The sequence below is a fragment of the Rhinatrema bivittatum genome, chromosome 12 (assembly GCF_901001135.1).
Source record: "Rhinatrema bivittatum chromosome 12, aRhiBiv1.1, whole genome shotgun sequence".
In the NCBI taxonomy this organism is placed as follows: Eukaryota; Metazoa; Chordata; class Amphibia; order Gymnophiona; family Rhinatrematidae; genus Rhinatrema; species Rhinatrema bivittatum.
Genome location: NC_042626.1, coordinates 20,782,453 through 20,800,633, shown reverse-complemented (window position 1 = coordinate 20,800,633; position 18,181 = coordinate 20,782,453). Strand labels below are relative to the sequence as shown.

Below are 18,181 nucleotides of genomic sequence, written 5' to 3'. Positions count from 1 at the left end.
CACATCACCCAGTTTCGTGCATAGTTTGAAACGAACTGGCCAGAGGCGTTCTGTGGGACAGAGCTGGGGTGAAGCTGGGACATACGTGCATACTTTTTGATTTTAAAAAACATGAGAATAAGTTCACCCGTGCAAGTTACGTCCTCGACAGAGTGGGTGTAACTTTGTTTACATGCTCAAGCATTTAGGTGCAAATTTTCAAAGCAAACTTATGTGCTAAAGTTCATTTTAAAAATTTGGGATAAAGTCCACATATAAAAGGTTCTTCATCATTCAAAGTTACAAAATGTGCTTCTCCCTGAGTCCTATTAAATTACTCTGCTCCTGTGCTGATTACCATCAGAATCGTTATGCAGGCAGCATACTGATACCTGAAAAGTGTGACTCTTCAGTGACCACACTGCTGACACCCCCCATCCAGGTGCGACGCACCCATCAGAATGGTAACTGAACCTCTTCACTATGAGCAAAAACCTTGTATAAACCATCTACTAATGTCAAATTGTTAGGAGATACACAAAACAAATGCTGAGATGGACTGGGGCCAGGACCTCTTTCTATATAAAAAGTGTCAGGACTCACATGCTTGCCTTTCTAGAGCCACGCTCCTTGCTAGATTTGTCTCCTTTTCCTATTAGCAAGTGCACACGCAGTGTCACTCTTACACAATAAGAGGTACTAACCCTAGCACATCTGAACTTACATAGCTGCAAAGCAGACTCAGGAAAGGACATTTTTTAAAAAGAGGATTGGGATCTTATTGGGGTTGAATTTCAAAACATTTTATGAGCATAAAACCTTGTTTTATGCAGGTTAATGATGTTTTGAAAATGAACTTGGAGGATACGCTTATAAAAGTATGTGCAAAGTCCATACTGCAGTTGATGTTGGAGCTCCAGGAGCAGGGAAAGGATTTAAGCATTACATTTTTTGAAACATTCACGTAAAGCTATAAGTGGAATGTTATACCTGCCCAGGAGTGGGTGCAATGTTGAGTTTGGTATGTGTGCACACGCATACCTGGTGAATCTACAGATTTTCAAAGTGGATTTATTTATTTAGAAATACTTATAGCCGGCACATCTGACAATCTTGTTTTCAGCAGGCTACATTCACAATAAAAATACAGTTAAAAAATAAACAGCCGTGCATAGTACAGAACACACAGGACACATCTCCAAATGCAAATTACTTAGCCACTGCACAAAGAACCCCAGTTAACATCTTCTCAACATGAAGCATTTAAGTAGACCGAGATGAAAATGCCTGTTTAAACAGGAAATATTTCACTCTCTTTTGAAAAGTCACATAGCATTCTCATAAACAGACTTCGACAGGAAGAGAATTCCATAAAACAGGAGCAGCTACCATAACTGCGCTCAAGTCCGTCTTGAAACTTCAGGCTGAAGTCTGTGGTGCAGACGTTAGCAGCATGCGGGTAGTAATAAAATTACCCTCTTCAAAACAGGCACACCTTTTTTATTCCCTAAACAAATATAAAATGAAGAAATGTACTAAAACAAGGAAGAAATGAAACCTAGAAATAAGAACAGAAAAAGAAGCAGCAGAGAGCGAGAGAGGCCCGGTGCTGTGCTACTCTGGGGCACGGAGTTCACAGCTCAGCCACCAGGGAATGGGAAAGAGAGCGGTGCCCCCATATATCCATCTTTCCTCCCTCCTGCCAGGATACAGCGACTGCTCCACACCCGACCCCCTTCCCCTCTCCAGCGTGCGTGTAAACCCAGTGGGTCGTGCCAGAGGGCCTGGGAAGGGATGTGCTAGCTCCTCAGCTTCCGTGGCTGGCTCAGCCGAGGGGAGCCGGACGTTCCCGTGCTCCGCCACTGCAGCGGGACATGGCAGGGGTAGCGCGTGCGGCACCCGCTGTACCCAAAGGTTATCGGATGACGTCATTAGACAGCGACTGCAGAAAACTTCTCCTCCAAGGAACTTGTGTCAATGAGGATGTGAAACAGAGCTTGTACAATGGGGGGGAGGGGGAGGAATCGAAAGGCACAGAGCAGCTTCATGTGCTCCAGCTCAGGTTTGCAACAGTGACTTTTGTTACTGGAAAGAAATAGGCCCTTTTGTTTAGGATAAACAATGGGGCCTCTTTGTTTTGAGCCAGAAAATATAAAAAATATTTAATCATCCTGATTGATCTATAAAACATTGAAGTTTCCGTAGAGCAGGGTATTTGGTGCAACTGTGTTTATGTTGCACTGTAATATTTTAAATTTTGTCAGAAAACTGGAAAAAAATCTGTCCATAAAATACACCCTTTGGATACATGTTAAATGGGATGTCTTTGAATGATCCTTGGACATAGACATGACAACAATATACATACCTTCCATTTATACATAAACAAAAGAAAAGAACGGAAGGAGAAAAATCTCTAGTACAATGAGAACACTAACAGCATGCTAAGCTGCCTAAGAAGAGGTGTGGAGGTATCAGCAGCAGGAAAAAGGAGGTGATATCACCTCTGTACAGGTCACCAGCAAGTCCCCACCTTGAGCATGGTGTTCAGTTCTGAGGACGGGTCAGAGAAAGCTTACTAAAATGATACAGGGCCTGAGATTACAAAACACTATAAAGAAAGGTTTAGCACACTCAAAATACACTTGCTGAAGGAGGGAAGGGAAAGGCAGGATAAGATAGAAGCATTCAACTATTCAACAGGCATCATTAAATCATGGTAAGGTGAAATTTTCCATTGAAAAGGAAATTCGAAGGCAAGAGGTCATCATCTGAAGACGCAGAGAGGCAGCACCAGAGGAAACGTGAGAAAATGCGTCTTTACTCAGAAGCTGGTGGATGCCCTGGAAGAACCTAGCAGCAGAGGTGGTGGAAACCAGCACTGTGACCGTGGTGGGAACGAGGTTAGGAGGCTGAAGCATTCATTGCGAATGACCCACCCTTCACTCCTTTGAGAGCAGAGAGGTGAGGTGATAAGAAGAGAACAAGATGCAGCTGGAGGAAGCGCGATCTGGCAATGCTGCAGGCCACGGGAGCAACTGGGGGGAGGGGGGAATCAAAAACCAAATGGGCCATTACTGGCAAGTTGGTGATAGCCGGGTACTGATCAGCAAGGTCACAGGGGCATAAGTAACCTGACATTCAGGCAATAGCCTAATTAGTTTCAGGCAACATCCTGATTCGTTTTTGTACCCATTTAGATTATTACAAAGCTGGGTGGTAAGACACTGGGGCATAGCTGTTCGATCTGCTTTGGGCACTGAAGGAGGTGACTTTCGAACCATGCATGGGTATCTTGTACCAATTTTCGAAGGATGTGATGGGGGGGGGGGGGGGGGGGGGTAAAAGACTGATGTGCACAGACCAAGGCTGGGATCTTGGGATCTGAAGACGGCAAAACATTGTGACAACAAGGCAATAGCTAAAGCCAGAAGATTGCTGGGCTGCATACAAAGAGGAATAACCAGTAAGAAAGAGGAGGTGATACTGCCCTTGTACAGGTCCTTGGTGAGGCCTCACCTGGAGTACTTTGTTCATTTCTGGAGCCCGTATCTCAAAAATGATAGATTCAGGATCGAGACAGTCCAAAGAAGAGTGACCAAAATGGTGTGGAGTCAGTATCAGAAGATCTACAAGAAGAGGTTGAAGGATCTAAATATGTACACCCTGGAGGAGAGGAGGTGCGGGGCAGATATGCTACAGACCTTCAGATACCAGAAAGATTTCAAGGATGCGTGGACTTCAAACCTTTTTACCGTTGGAAAGAAAACAATAAAACAGGGTCGACTCAGAACCAATGTCAGAAAATATTTCTTCATGGAAAGGGCGGTGGAGGCCTGGAATCACTTTCCAGAGGAGGTGGTGAAGAAGAGAACTGTCAAAGAATTCAAAGGGGCTTGGGATAAACACTGTGGATCTCTAAAGGCTAGAGGACGGAAATGAGATAAGCGTGCAGGGGGTAACTTGCTGGTATGGCGGTTACTACCCTTAGCAGAAGGCATGGAGATTACTACCCTTAACCATAATGCTTTGATACTTTTAATACAACTGCAACTTTGCTTCCCACTTAGATGACGGGGGAAAAGAATTGGATTCAGACAACAACCGAGGGTCCCGACTTCTATGGTCTGGGATACCGATATGCAGACATAAGGGGAAAAGCACAGGACGGCTTCTACGGCCAAGTCCTAAAGGAAACAAAAGAAGTGTGCATGGGGTAACTTGTTGGTGCAGGGTTACTGCCCTTACCCAATAAGCCTGGATACTTTTGATACAACTCTAACATTTGCCTTCTGCTTCAATGGCAGGGGAAAAGGGGAATTGGATTTAGACAGCAACCGAGGGGCCCGACTTTTACAGTTTGGGAAACTGATAAGCCTGAGAATAACCTGACCAGAGCAGACGTTACCACCCTTAACAGAAGACATGGATTACTACATTAACCAATAAGCCTTGATACCGTTGATGCAACTGCAACATCGTTCTCTGCTTCGAAGGAGGGGGGTGGGCGGTGGAAGGAAAGAGAAATTTGGATTCAGGGACAACCAACACGAGCCCTGACTTCTTTTTGTTGTTTTTTTTTACAGTCTGGAGTACTGATGCTCAGACATTAAGGAAAAAAGAACAGGACGGCTTCTACGGCTGCGTCCATAAGCAAAGCACGTCAAGCAGCACTGAGTGATACATGGGGGTAACCTGCACGGCACGGCAGATGCTACCATGGGAAGCTTGCTGGGCAAACTGGATGGACCATTTGGTCTTTTTCTGTCATCATTTCTATGTTTCTATGAACCTTCCCTTTGAAACCTGCCAATGGGTAAAGAAAAAGTACCCACAGGCCTTGTGCACTCAGTTTTTTTTAAGTGCAGATCAAATCTTTAATGGAAAATATTGCATGCAGGTTTGAAAATACAATCTCCGTGCGTTATTTCCCGATCTGGCTCAATACACGCCGCTGGGATCGCCTTCAGCCATGCTACGGAAGACCACACGGACTGTGGACTGAGGGAGGGCAAGTTTCAGCCCAAGCCAAATTACCCAGGGAAACGGATTTTAAACTCGTCCTCTGTGCCCCTCCCCACCCCCCAAATAAGAAAGGAACTGAAAACTCTGGAGATCTTGAGTTTGCTTTTATTGGACAAACAAAACCAGTCTCATATACAGATGTTACTGCACATGGTTTTCAGGGCCTGTGGTGGGGGAGGGGTGCCCCCCCCCCTTCTCCTGGGCACCAAAAACCCACGTAAGACGTAACTTAACGTTTCTGGGTCTGATATGGAATGGAAAGACGAGAAATTCCACCCGGCACCGACCATGCCCACTTTATGCACACGTCTGCAATCTGTGCATAAGCGTGGATCCCAGGAAAAAGAAATAAACCCCACATCAGACTCCTCATGCCCTGACAATCTGATGACGCACGCACTTCTCCTAAGCCTTCTCTTCTCCTGGAAAGCAAGCTAAAAGAAGGGAGGAAATTAAGCCAGTGAAGATGCATATGCACGAATAATAAGCAGGGATTTGCATATTTATGTGACACGCTGTTGATTTTAAACCTGGGTCATAATCCCAGCAAGTCGTTCACAGGGCCCTTCTGCACAAGAGCTGCTGCTTTACCTTCTGACCATGCAGCAGACGCATTGGGAGTCTTGCTGCTCATCTGCTCCATGGGAATAATACCACACGCTGCTCAAATGCGGTAACATACTAGCATGCGTGGCACACGTTAACACGTCTGGTTAGTAAATTGGCCCCATTGAGATTCGTAGGGCCTGTAGGTAAACAATGTGCATTAACATGCATGACAATTTAGTAAATGTGGCCCTAAAAGCCTTACCTTGTTGTCCAGGCTGCGCTTGGGATAGCAGAAACTGGGAGGCTGGCTGGAGATGGCTGGGGAGCAGTACAAGTTGCTGGAGAGAGTGAAGAGATGGCATATCCTACGGAACAGATTGTGGAAAGAAACAATTAGCCCATCACTAACATGCCTCATTATTACTTCTGCCTGTATATGTGGGTATATGAATACATATACACACATATACATGCTAATCCTATACCTGAAGTGCCATCCTCATACCTTTCTCTGGAAGTGAGGTTCTATCTCTTTAAAACCATCCCTGGGAGTGGAGCACTATCTGTTTATATCTATTACTGGAAGCCGAGTTCTAGCCCTCTATCCCTATCCCAGGGTGTGAGGCTCTGTCCCTGGGAGTGGAGCGCTATCTGTTTATATCTATTACTGGAAGCCGAGTTCTAGCCCTCTATCCCCATCCCAGGGTGTGAGGCTCTGTCCCTGGGAGTGGAGCGCTATCTGTTTATATCTATTACTGGAAGCCGAGTTCTAGCCCTCTATCCCCATCCCAGGGTGTGAGGCTCTGTCCCTGGGAGTGGAGCGCTATCTGTTTATATCTATTACTGGAAGCCGAGTTCTAGCCCTCTATCCCCATCCCAGGGTGTGAGGCTCTGTCCCTGGGAGTGGAGCGCTATCTGTTTATATCTATTACTGGAAGCCGAGTTCTAGCCCTCTATCCCCATCCCAGGGTGTGAGGCTCTGTCCCTGGGAGTGGAGCACTATCTGTTTATATCTATCCTTGGGAGTGAGGCTCTATCCTACATCTCCATCCCTGGCAGTGGGGCTACCCCTTTATCACTGTGCTTGCTGGGCAGACTGGATGGGCCATTTGGTCTTCTTCTGCCGTCATTTCTATATTTCTATTTCTATGTTTCTATGTGCCTGGAAGCGGGGGTATCTCTAACTCTGTCTTTATCTCATAAGCTGGCGTTCTATAGCTTTATTTTTTTTCACAGTAGAAATACGGATTCCCAGAAGGTGCAATATCCTGGGCCTGAAGGCTGGAAATGAACTACAATGCATTGGCGAAGTCAGGAGCTTCTCTCCTGCCCGCTCCGGCAGCACCTTCTGTTTACAGACCTTTCCCTGTGATCATGGCAGAGTTTGAGTTGTGACTGCAGAACAGTACCTACCCCGGGCACCTGGCTAGGAGGCATCATGTGGGCTCCCTGTGGCAAGTGACACGATTGATGGGCTACCCCAGACTGCAGTGCATCACCAAGATCTTCAGTTTTAATCTGAAAGTTCAGAAAGAAAATCTGATATAGAGTACATGCTTGTATGAATGTAAATTACATATCTGTTTGTGTGTATATATTTTACATACATACATGCATAAGGTGTATGGTTTTTTAGATCAGAGGCATGCAGGGATGTGGTTTACTTGGATTTTTGGTAAACCTTTGACAGGAGATTTATACATAAACTGAGCAGATAGGGTGGACCCCACCCCCCAAGGTAGCTTGCTGGATTAGAAACAGGTTGAGTGACAGACAACTGAGGGTGGTGGTAAATGGAGTTAGAGCAAAGAATGCCTCAGGGATCAGTGCTGGGGCCAGTTCTGTTCAATATTTTTCTGAGTAATACCGCAGAGAGGTGAGCAGTGTCTTCCCCAAGGAAGGAAACAGAGATGGGCCAATAAAAGCCCTATGAGATGAGAAGGACCAAACCTGCCCCAGGCAAGTAGAATTTCTCTCCTGGTGACAGGGCCCTGGGAGTGAGAAGAGGCGGCAGGAGCAGTCCATGCAGAGAAGAGGAAGCATTTTCACCCCAACTGGGGCCCCCTTGGAAAGGAGGAAAAATCTTTAGCTGCAATCAGGGCTAGGGAGGAGAAAAAGAGAGCGAGAGGGCTAGGGAACAGGGAAGAAAGGAAGGAGAGTGAGAGGGATGTGGTATGTCTGGAGGGGAAGAGGTAGAAGTGCATCTGGGTGAACTAGGAGAGGGAAGAGGTGGAGGGCTGCACCAGGCCGGGATCAGGTGGGGAGTGTGCACTCACCTTGTACTCCAACCACAACCACCCCACCTTAACAATAAGTTATGGGGGGGGAGGGCAGAAGGGAGCAAACAGGTACATGGTGAGCTCATTTTGTCCTAGCAAGTAAGTCCTGGAGGAATTTTCAAATCCCTTTAAATATGTATATCGGGGGGGGTGGGGGGGGGGAGAGTTGGAAGGGGTGAATTTGATAGAGAGATTGTTATTAAGTTTTATGTATTTGACATTTTATTTATTTATTTATTTATTAAATTTATTAAATAAATAAATAAATAAAAAAAATAAATAAAATAAATAAATAAATAGAGAGATTGTTATTAAGTTTTATGTATTTGACATTTTAATTTGTATGTTTACTGTATGCAGATTGTTAATACATTTTATGTAGTTTGATTATTATGTAGGTTTTACTTGTAAAGCGCCTGGATAACTCGTTTTACAGGCAATATATAAAGTCCAATAAATAATAATAAAACACAATTCCTCAAAGCTATAAATAATGCATAAGAAGAAACCCTTTATCAGTGGAAAAGAATGGGTCAAGCTATGCCACTCAAAGGGAACAGACTTAAATTCGAAAATGTTTCTTCCCATGAAGGGTGGTGGATGAGTGGCACAGCCTCCCAGGAAGACAATGGATGCAAGAACAGAGACAGAATCCAAGAAAGCTTGGGATCATGAAGGGAAATCCAGCGATCCGCTGGAGTCTAAGTCACTGCCAAAGGAAGAAAACACGGGCAGATTAGATATGAATTCGCTGCTGTGACATTTGTGCTTAATAGCTATACCTGATATACAGTATAGCATTTCCATTGGTAATCATTTCTATTAAGTACAGTGCACAGACCCTGTGTGTGTAAGCAGACTATTCATTTATATTTATATTTCAAGACTGCAGGCTGGGTTACATGTGTTTCTATTTGCATGTACAGTACATACATAGTACCTTGTGCATGCATGAACACTCCACAGTACCTTCTCTATCTATTGTATTTATGTACAGTGCACCAAACCTATGCATACATATTTTCAGTACATGGTACCTGTTGTATTTATGTACCGCGGAGCAGAGAAACATTCTTCTATCTCCCGGCTCTCCCTCACGAGATACAAGGACCTTTCCTTCTCCTTGGGCTAGGCAAGCAAAAGTCTGCCTCCTGCTTCCTGTAGGACTCTCCACAGAATAAACCTCTAATTTACCCCTACCTTTCTCACTCTAGAACTCCCCCATCCATTTCATCTCATCTTGGCACAAGGAGTCTTCTTCGTTCGCTTGTCTAAATTCTTCAAGTGCCTGCATGTGTTTTCAGGTGCCTCTCAGGTTTTTTCCCCCATGAAAACCTACTGGGGGTTTAACACGGAATCCGATAAAGAGGTAAAATAAAACTGGCACTTCTCTCGGGAGCTGGCACCTGTTAAAAAGCTTTATTTCCTGTGCCAGCCTCGCCTGATGGGCCAGGCGAGGTTTCCATGGCCTCCCCCTCCCTGTTTATCTGACTCTTAACTTTGTCCCTCTCTGCACAGCCCAGAACTTGCAGACGCCTCGCACACTCAGTTCTGAGGAGAAAGAAACCAGACTGGTTTCCCGCACTGAAAAAAAAAGAAAGAAAAAACTGTGCAACATGCTGGAACTCGCTGTTAGTACAAACGGAAAATAGAAAACACCTTTTGTGGGTGGAAATAACCCACCCAAATCCCAACCAGCGCGACAAACACAAATGAGGTAGCATCAGCCACTGACCCAGCTCAGCACTGGGAGGAAGCTGCCACAGCAGAGAGAGAGAGAGTGAGAGAGAGAGCAGCCTGCAGATTACTCCTTGTCATCAGCAGCTTCAGACTCTTTCTACCTTACTTTTTTCTTTCCCCCTTTCTTTGCCTTCCACCTTCTCTCCAGGCAAATATTGGTTTAAGAGATTACTGCTGAGTTTCATGCCCTGCAAGGATGTTCCATGTGATTTAATCACTGCTGTTAATATGGCAAAAAAAAAAAAAAAAAAAAAAGGAACAAGATTTTAAATCCCTAAAAAAAAAAAAAAAAGAATAAAAAAGTCCATGATTAGGATAAACAAGCCCTGCAGGGCTGGGGTGAAGTTTTTAGCTCGGGCAGAGAAAGAAATGCACGACTAGCCCGCCAGTCAGTGGGCCTGCAGTTCAGAAATAGCACAGCCATAGGCCAAGGATTAAATCTTACAACTTCAGGAACAGAGTATAAAAAAAAGGGGGGGCAGAAAAACGGTGCGAAACAAGCTTTCTGCGCAAAGTGCCGTGGGGCCTTCACCTACATTTAAGAACTGCCTAAAAGACCCGCAGTGCTTGGAGAACAACTTTCTCTGTAGGTTTCTTCCCCTTCCAGAAGCTGCAGAAAATGACATCCGTGGTCAAAATTCTCACGATGTTGAAATTGTACGAGAAGGAAGACTTTCAGGCTTTTTGGCCCTTATTTCTTTTCTGCCTGAAATGGAAACCTGGCCCTAAATGTGCCAGAGTTTCAGAGCACAGACAGTTCATGGGCCCACTGTCTTACCACCCCCCCCCCCCCCCCCCGACTGAAAAGTACCCCTGAGGGCTCCCTCCTCTCTGGCAAAGAAGTTCAATCTGTGGATTATCTCACACAGTCTTACCTGCCTGCTGAACTCCAGTCCATTGCTTTCGTTCCCTAAAATAAAAATAAATCATTATTCACATTATTCACATCCAAGCTTCCAATCATTATTCACATTATTCACATAATAAAATTAAATAAAAATATTCATAATAAAAATAAATAAAAATATTCACAAAATAAAAATAAATCATTATTCACATTATTCACATCCAAGCTTCCAATCATTATTCACATTAAGCTTCCAATCATTATTCACATTATTCACATCCAAGCTTCCAAGTTCTCTCCCCTTGTTGATTGTAATTTTTGACTTATTCCTACTTATTGTTATCTTTCGTTTACGTGGATTTGTTACTCTTGTTGTTTTTCCCTTTTGTTAATCTGTAAACCGATCCGATATGGTAATTTACTATGAAGGTCGGTATAAAAAACTGTTAAATAAATAAATAAATAAATCTCCAAGGGATTCAAATTCACTTCACTTTAGAGGCAGGATTGGGAAAGAAATGGGGAGGAGGAGGGGGTGGTGTTACCAGGAGGTGGTGAGCTTTGGGGTGTGTGGAACGCGCTCTCTGTTTTCAGGCCCTGTAGTTCATGTCATGACCGCATTTCACATGTGCTCTGGCCATCTTCTTCAGCTTCTAGGAATGGGCATGCATTTTGTTTCGTTGCTTTTCATGCATACGTTTTTATGGATTTAAAATCTGATCTATGTGCATAAAACTGATTTTACACGCGTAACAAAACGAAATTTAGAAATGCAACGAAAACAGGAAAAACAAAACAAAACGAATAAGTTTTCCTGTGCACACGCTGCTTCTTATCATCAGTGGAAAGAAATACTGATGGATGGACATGAGACAAAGCAGCAGCAGCTGTTCCTCTCCTGTTATTTCCAATGACAGGAAACAGTCTCAGGAAATAAATTATAAACGTGGAGAGAAGTTGGTTAAGGGATGGTCAGAGAAAGTGACCATCGGGGTACCACACGGATCAGGTTGGTGAACGGTGGGAGTCTCTGTGTGAGACACACTCTCTCTTAGGGCTGATACAAGGGTATTAGATGCCCCAGACAAACCTTACAGCCTTTCATTCCCTCTTCCCTCCCCTTTCCACATAATTAAAACTTATGCATTCTTTCCATTTTAACATTTATTAACTTCCCCAACCTAAAAAGGCAGATTGCAATCTACTGAAATAAAAATATCACTTGCAGCAACATATCTATTATATAGGCATACACTGCAAAAAAACACACTTTCAATAATAATAGTTTAATAGATTTAATAAGTTACCTTTCTCATAGTAATCAAGGCAGTTTACTGGATCCCATATGGTATTAGGCCTATGGTAAAGTGCATTGAGTGTAGACTTGGCCCACAGAAATCCAGGAATAAACTGAACTACAATTCCAATATATAGTAAACCTTCCATATCATAATTGCCAGCACTCAACCTATGAAAAAGCCATACTGCAAATATTACATCGGCTATCCAGCAGACTTCAGGTACCAAGCTCAAGGCCAAGGGATCATCTTATGAAGATGGAGGAAGGGAGCCCCAGAAGGAATGTGAGAAAAGACTTTCTCCTTGAGAGGGTTGGTGGGTGCCCGGAACAGCCTTCCAGCAGAAGCGGCAGGAGCCCAAATACAGACAGAATTCATGCTTGGCACAGACGCAATGGGACCTTAACGTCAAGGGAAAGGTGGGAGAAGGCCACAGATGGAGCAGGGTTGCACTAAAGGGAGGCTGGGCAGTCCAAGTGGAGCTAATCTGGTGACGTCGTCCTGGTTTCTATGCCTTGCTCTCTTCTCCATGTGAACAAATAGCAATCGTATATCTGGGAACAAGTAATGGCATTAACTCTTGGAACTCTGCCAAGTTTGCAACATTGCTTGGCCTCTGCTGTCTGTGCCTTTAGGTCTGCCTCCTGCTCTCACAGTCACGTTACCAGCACATGGAGAATTTATTCTGCTTTAAGACTGCACTATCTCCTTTCTCAAACTTGAGTAGTGAGTGAGGCAGCAGTCGTAAAACAGGATAGCAATCAAGGAGCTACCACTGTGGCAATAAAAAGAGGAGGCAGAATCTAAAACAGAACAAATACTTCTAGCACTACTGCTTATCATTTATTAAACGCTAATGCTGCGGCTATAGGAAGAGGAAGCAGCAGTTCTAAAGCAAGACAAAATGAAGCTATTATTGGAGATTCTTAATTCTGTCCTATGGCACTGAGTATCCCTTCCCCTTACCACTTATTGATGAGATCAGCAGAATTCAGGAAAAGATAACTCATCGGGGATGATCTCAGTTTTACAATTTGACTCCTAGGTTACACATGGAGACTTGCATCACTCTCAGTAAATTTGTATCCAGACTTAGGTTAGGGACTGCTACTCAATCTTAGACTGCTCCAGTGGAGCCACAGGTAGGGGGAGGGGTCCTGCCCAGGTGGCTACAGGGCCAGGTGCACGTGTGCTTTCATAACAAGCCTTTGTGCGTCTACCTACTCTTTTGTTATTTCCCTCTCTGGCATGAAAACCATAATGACCCAAATTTGAATTTCAAACAACCTCCTCTCCTCTGCTTCTTCACAATCACAGACTGGGATCCTGAAATATGTAAATGTTTTACTGTCTTATAAGGACAGAGTATGAAAATGAGCAGCCTATGCAAATCCTGTCAGGCCACGTTGTCATAGCAACCAGAGGTCTCCCTTCCTTTTCTGCCTTTTATTGTGTTTTCTGACGAGGTCTTGGGGTTCCAGGTGTGCAGCTTGCGGATGATGATGTAGGTTGGGGAGGCGAGGTCAGATAGGTATGAGCCGGACAGGTCGGGAGCATAAAATCTGTCTGTCCATTTCAAGCCTTTCAGCCTCTCACCTGACAGCACACACTCCCGGTGGGGCCATCAGAGCAATGCTAGAGGCGGCTGGGAGTATGGTGAGACTCTATCGCCTCCTGGCTCAGCCTTCGGGGGGGGGGGGGGGTGGTTCCAGGTGGAGTGGGTGAGGTGGGGCAATAGGAGGGAGCCCAGTTAATTTTAGCAGTGTACATTCAGCTGGAAATTCATCCGGCTTAATATTCGCCTTCAGTTAACCAGGTAACTTTACCCAGATAACTTTGCTGCTCATCGACCTACTGAATAAGGACCTCTAACTGCTAATGCAAAAAATAAAATGAAATAAAAACCACATTCCTGTAAAACAGATTTTGTTTAACACATCTGTATTCACCCATTGACAAAATGCAGCACATTTAGACGCTTTCTGTTCCTTTTAATTCCTTCCTTACCTCTTGGCAATTTTTTTTTCTTTGTCAATTTCACAGAACTTGGAGAAACACATTTTTTGCATGACATGTGTTGTCAAATTTTTTTGTGATCCAGCAGTTTCCTCCTGTTTTGTGTTTTTTGTTTTTTTTTTTACCTCAACTCAATAGGAACCAGCGCTAAGATGCCATACGCCTTCATTTGCAACTACCCTGGGAGTGGAGGAGGCATTATTCTACTCTTTGATATCCCTTTCCAGTTTATGTTTGTCCAGTTGTTGCAGCAGCCTTGTCTGGGGTCTGTGCACCAGGGCTCCTTCTGGAACTCTGCAATCACAGGGCCCTAACTCCAGCCACTAGGTGTCGCTCTTGCGCAATGACTCTGGCCCTCTCCTTCCCCGGGTGCTGAGAATGCCGCCTCCCAGACCCAGCCCACCTGGGGGAGCGAAGGCCCCTGAGCCTAGCAATGAAAGCTAGGTAACCTCTGCATGACAGTGTGCAGTCACTGGGCCGACCCATGTGTGTTTTCTGTGGTAGATAGCAGAGTGATACTCTGCTCTGTCACGGAGATGACAGCGACCAGAAGTTACAGAAGCCATTGCTTTCCCAGGATCACCTGCGGAGCTGGCAGACATGGATTCCTGCAAGAATTAATTAGCATTGTCTCTCTCATTTTCTCAGTCAGGACTTAAAATCTCCTATGCTCAGGGCTCAAGCCAAAGAGCAGCCAAGAGTTGGATCATGCTGAATAGCAACTTCTGAAAAAGGAGATACTCATGGGATTGATTACAAATTAAAAAGAAAATATTCATTGCCATCTGTAAAAAGGATTCAAAGTGTGCTCAAAGACTCGCCCACAAACACCGATTCACGCCTTTCTGTATCTCCACAAGCCTTCAGCCCCAGCACTTGCACAGCTCCCTTTGCTTTCTATCGGGCCGATACAGTAAGGTGCGGTAGAAAGAGGTGTGTTAGGGCCGGGCGCACCCGCGTTTGCCGCACGCACAGTTCGGATCACATGCCGCTCGATACTCTATTTAAATGGCATGCAAATGCAAGCCGCGTCCAACCCGCGCCCAACACGTGTCCATGACATTTGAAATGACAGGTACCAGGAAGTGGATCCCAACTTTAACCAAAAGAAAACCTAAAAACCTAAAATCCCCTCCTCCCGAAGCGACTCGACATGTAAAGTATTGTGAATAAGTGTAACCAAAGTTAATTTACTTTTTCTTTCTTTCAGCCCTGTCAGCCCTCTCTGCCCTCCTCCGGAGGTGCGCGCCAAGGCTCCCCTGCCTCCTGGGGGCAGCCGGCGGCGAAAGCGGCTTCCAGAGGCCCCCGCCGGCGAAGACGGATGAACGCACGCCCGTAGGGCATGGGCGCTCAAGCCAGCGAAAGCACATGAACGGGCGTGCGTGACGTCACGGCGTACGTTCATACGCTTTCGCTGACTTGGGGGCCCGTCAATTTGGGCGCTCAAGCCAGCGAAGCGCATGATGTCACGGCGTACATTCATATGCTTCGCTGGCTTGAGCGCCCAAATTGATGGGCGCTCAAGCCAGCGAAAGGAGAGAGGAGGACTGGGGCTGCCCCAGAGACCGGCACCCATGGACGCGGCCAGGACAGGTGGGCGGGGGCTGGGGGAAAGTTTGCCGTCTACCCTTACCCCTGCCTCTAACGTAGGGGTAAGGGTAGGCGGTAAATTAGCAGGTTAAACGCGCGGCTAAACTGCAGGTTAAAAAGGCGATAGTCGGGGCGCACGTTACTGTATGGGAGGGAATAGCTAATCCGATCGGAAAGGGCTACCCGTTGATTTAAAGAAGCGGTAAGGATGGGTTAAAAGGGATAGTGAATCGCAGGTTGGACTAACGCGGCCAAATTGTGAGTAGAAAGCGGGTTAGAAGCAGGGTAACCGCGGCCGCACTTTACTGTATTGGCCTGTATAACAGGGCATGTCACTCATTTAAATATTTTGTTTTTGTTTTTGAAAAACAAGGAAAAGATATCTGCAACAACCTCTTTTCTTTAACTCTATCAGATAACACACAGAGAACATTTTAATAACTGCTCCCTATTTGAAAACAGTGTCTTATGCCAAAACCACTATTAAAAGGCTAGTGCCAATTTTCCCCAGTTGGGATGGTGGCACTGACTCTTTAAAAACCACTCAGGCCTAAACCACACCCTAAACAACATTCACACCCTCTTTCCTATCCTAATTACAGCCTTTTTTTTTCATTTTATGCATCACTCAATCTCTAACACTTCACACATCCACACTGTGTATGGAAATCCTCTCACCTACATATACAAGGGATGTAAAATATTAAAGGGTTAAATGATTAAACATTAATTGAAGTCTTACTACATTGCTTTGATATTTGCCGGTGCTACTACAGGGAGCCAGTGACAGGCTCAGGTCAGCTTGTGGCCAACTTCAGTCTTTCTCTTTCCCTGTGTGATGTGCATCGCCTCGTGTTGGGACAGGCTGGACTGCTACTGGTCAGCCTGGGAAACATATGGGCATGTCTGGTATTTGGGAAGGGGGTGTAGAAGGGTGCTAGGAACCACATGGGCACATCAGGTGGCGGGGATGGAAAGTGCAGTACTCAAGGTGAAACTGCACCTTGAGTACTGTGTACAATTCTGGTCGCCGCATCTCAAAAAGGATATAATTGCGATGGAGAAGGTACAGAGAAGGGCAACCAAAATGATAAAGGGGATGGAACAACTCCCCTATGAGGAAAGGCTGAAGAGGTTAGGACTGTTCAGTTTGGAGAAGAGATGGCTGAGGGGGGGATATGATAGAGGTCTTTAAAATCATAAGAGGTCTTGAACGAGTAGATGTGAATCTGTTATTTACACTTTTGGATAATAGAAGGACTAGGGGGCACTCTATGAAGTTAGCAAGTAGCACATTTAAAACTAATTGGAGAAAATTCTTTATCATTCAATGCCCAATTAAGCTCTGGAATTTGTTGCCAGAGGATGTGGTTAGTGTAGCTGGGTTCAAAAAAGGTTTGGCAACAAATTCCAGAGCTTAATTGGGCATTGAATGAAAAAGAATTTTCTCCAATTAGTTTTAAATGTGCTACTTGCTAACTTCATAGAGTGCCCCCTAGTCCTTCTATTATCCAAAAGTGTAAATAACAGATTCACATCTACCCAGTCTAGACCTCTCATGATTTTATAGACCTCTATCATAGTCCCCCCTCAGCTGTCTCTTCTCCAAACTGAACAGTCTTAACCTCTTCAGCCTTTCCTCAAAGGGGAGCTGTTCCATCCCCTTTATCATTTTGGTCGCCCTTCTCTGTACTTTCTCCAGTGCAACTATATCTTTTTTGAGATGCAGTGACCAGAAGTGCATTCAATATTCAAACTGCAGTCTAACAATTGAGCATATGGAGGCATTATGACATCTTCATTTTATTTGCCATTCCCTTACTAATAATTCCTAACAATCTGTTTGCTTTTTGACTGCTACAGCACAGAGCCAACATTTCAATGTAATATTAATTATGATACCCAGATCTTTTTCTTGGTTGGTAACTCCTAAAATGGAACCTAACATCGTGTAACAACAGCATGTGTTATTTTTCCCTGTATGCATCATTTTGCACTTGTCCACATTATATTCCATCTGCCATATGGTTGCCCAATCTTCCAATCTCGAAAGATCCTCCTGAAATATATCATAATCTGTTTATGATTTAACTACTCTGAATAATTTTGTATCATCTGTAAATCTGATTACCTCACTCGTCGTATTCCTTTCCAGATCATTTGTATATATATATATATATATATATATATATATATATATATATATATATATATATATATATATATATATTAAAAAGCACCGGTCCAAGTACAGATCCCTGAGGCACTCCACTGTTTACCTTTTTCCACTGAGAAAACTGACCATTTAATCCTTCTCTCTATTTCCTGTCTTTTAATCTGTTTACAATCCACAAAAGGACTTCTCCTCAATCCCATGACTTTTAGTTTTCTTAGAAGCCTCTCATGAGGGATTTTGTCAAATGCCTTCTGAAAATCCAAATACACCATATCTACTGATAAAATGTAGCAGATTTGTGAAACAAAACTTTCCTTGGGTAAATCCATGCTGGCTGAGTCCCATTAAACCATGTCTATCTAAATGTTTTGTGATTTTATTCTTTATAACAGTTTCCATGATTTTTCCCAGGCTCACCAGTCTATAGTTTCCAGGATCACCTCGGGAGCCCTTTTTAAATATCGGGGTTACATTGGCCACTTTCCAGTCTTCAGGTATAATGGATGATTTTAATGATAGGTTACAAATTACTTGTAATAGGTCTGAAATTTCATTTTTTGGTTCTTTCAGAACCTTGGGGTGTATGCTATCCGGTCCAGATGATTTGCTTCTCTTCAGTTTGTCAATCTGGCCTACTGCATCTTCCAGGTTCACCGTGATTTGGGTCAGTTCATCTGAATTG

The 18,181-nt window shown here is 44.3% G+C and overlaps 1 protein-coding gene across 5 annotated transcripts in view; it reads right to left on the bottom strand.

Moving 5' to 3' along the window:
- Positions 1–18,181, bottom strand: part of POU2F3 (POU class 2 homeobox 3) — a 60,038-nt gene that overhangs the window by 18,601 nt on the left and 23,256 nt on the right. For 2 of the 5 annotated variants that reach the window (XM_029572275.1, XM_029572276.1), the window contains 3 exons: positions 10,448–10,482; positions 6,967–7,071; positions 5,816–5,918 (listed from right to left, as the gene is read on the bottom strand). In XM_029572275.1, coding sequence (XP_029428135.1) covers positions 5,816–5,918; positions 6,967–7,071; positions 10,448–10,482 — 243 coding nt within the window. Of the gene's footprint in view, positions 1–5,815; positions 5,919–6,966; positions 7,072–8,869; positions 9,007–9,032; positions 9,359–10,447; positions 10,483–12,683; positions 12,937–18,181 lie in introns of those variants that run through there. The other 3 variants (XM_029572277.1, XM_029572278.1, XM_029572279.1) reach the window with 3 other exon arrangements.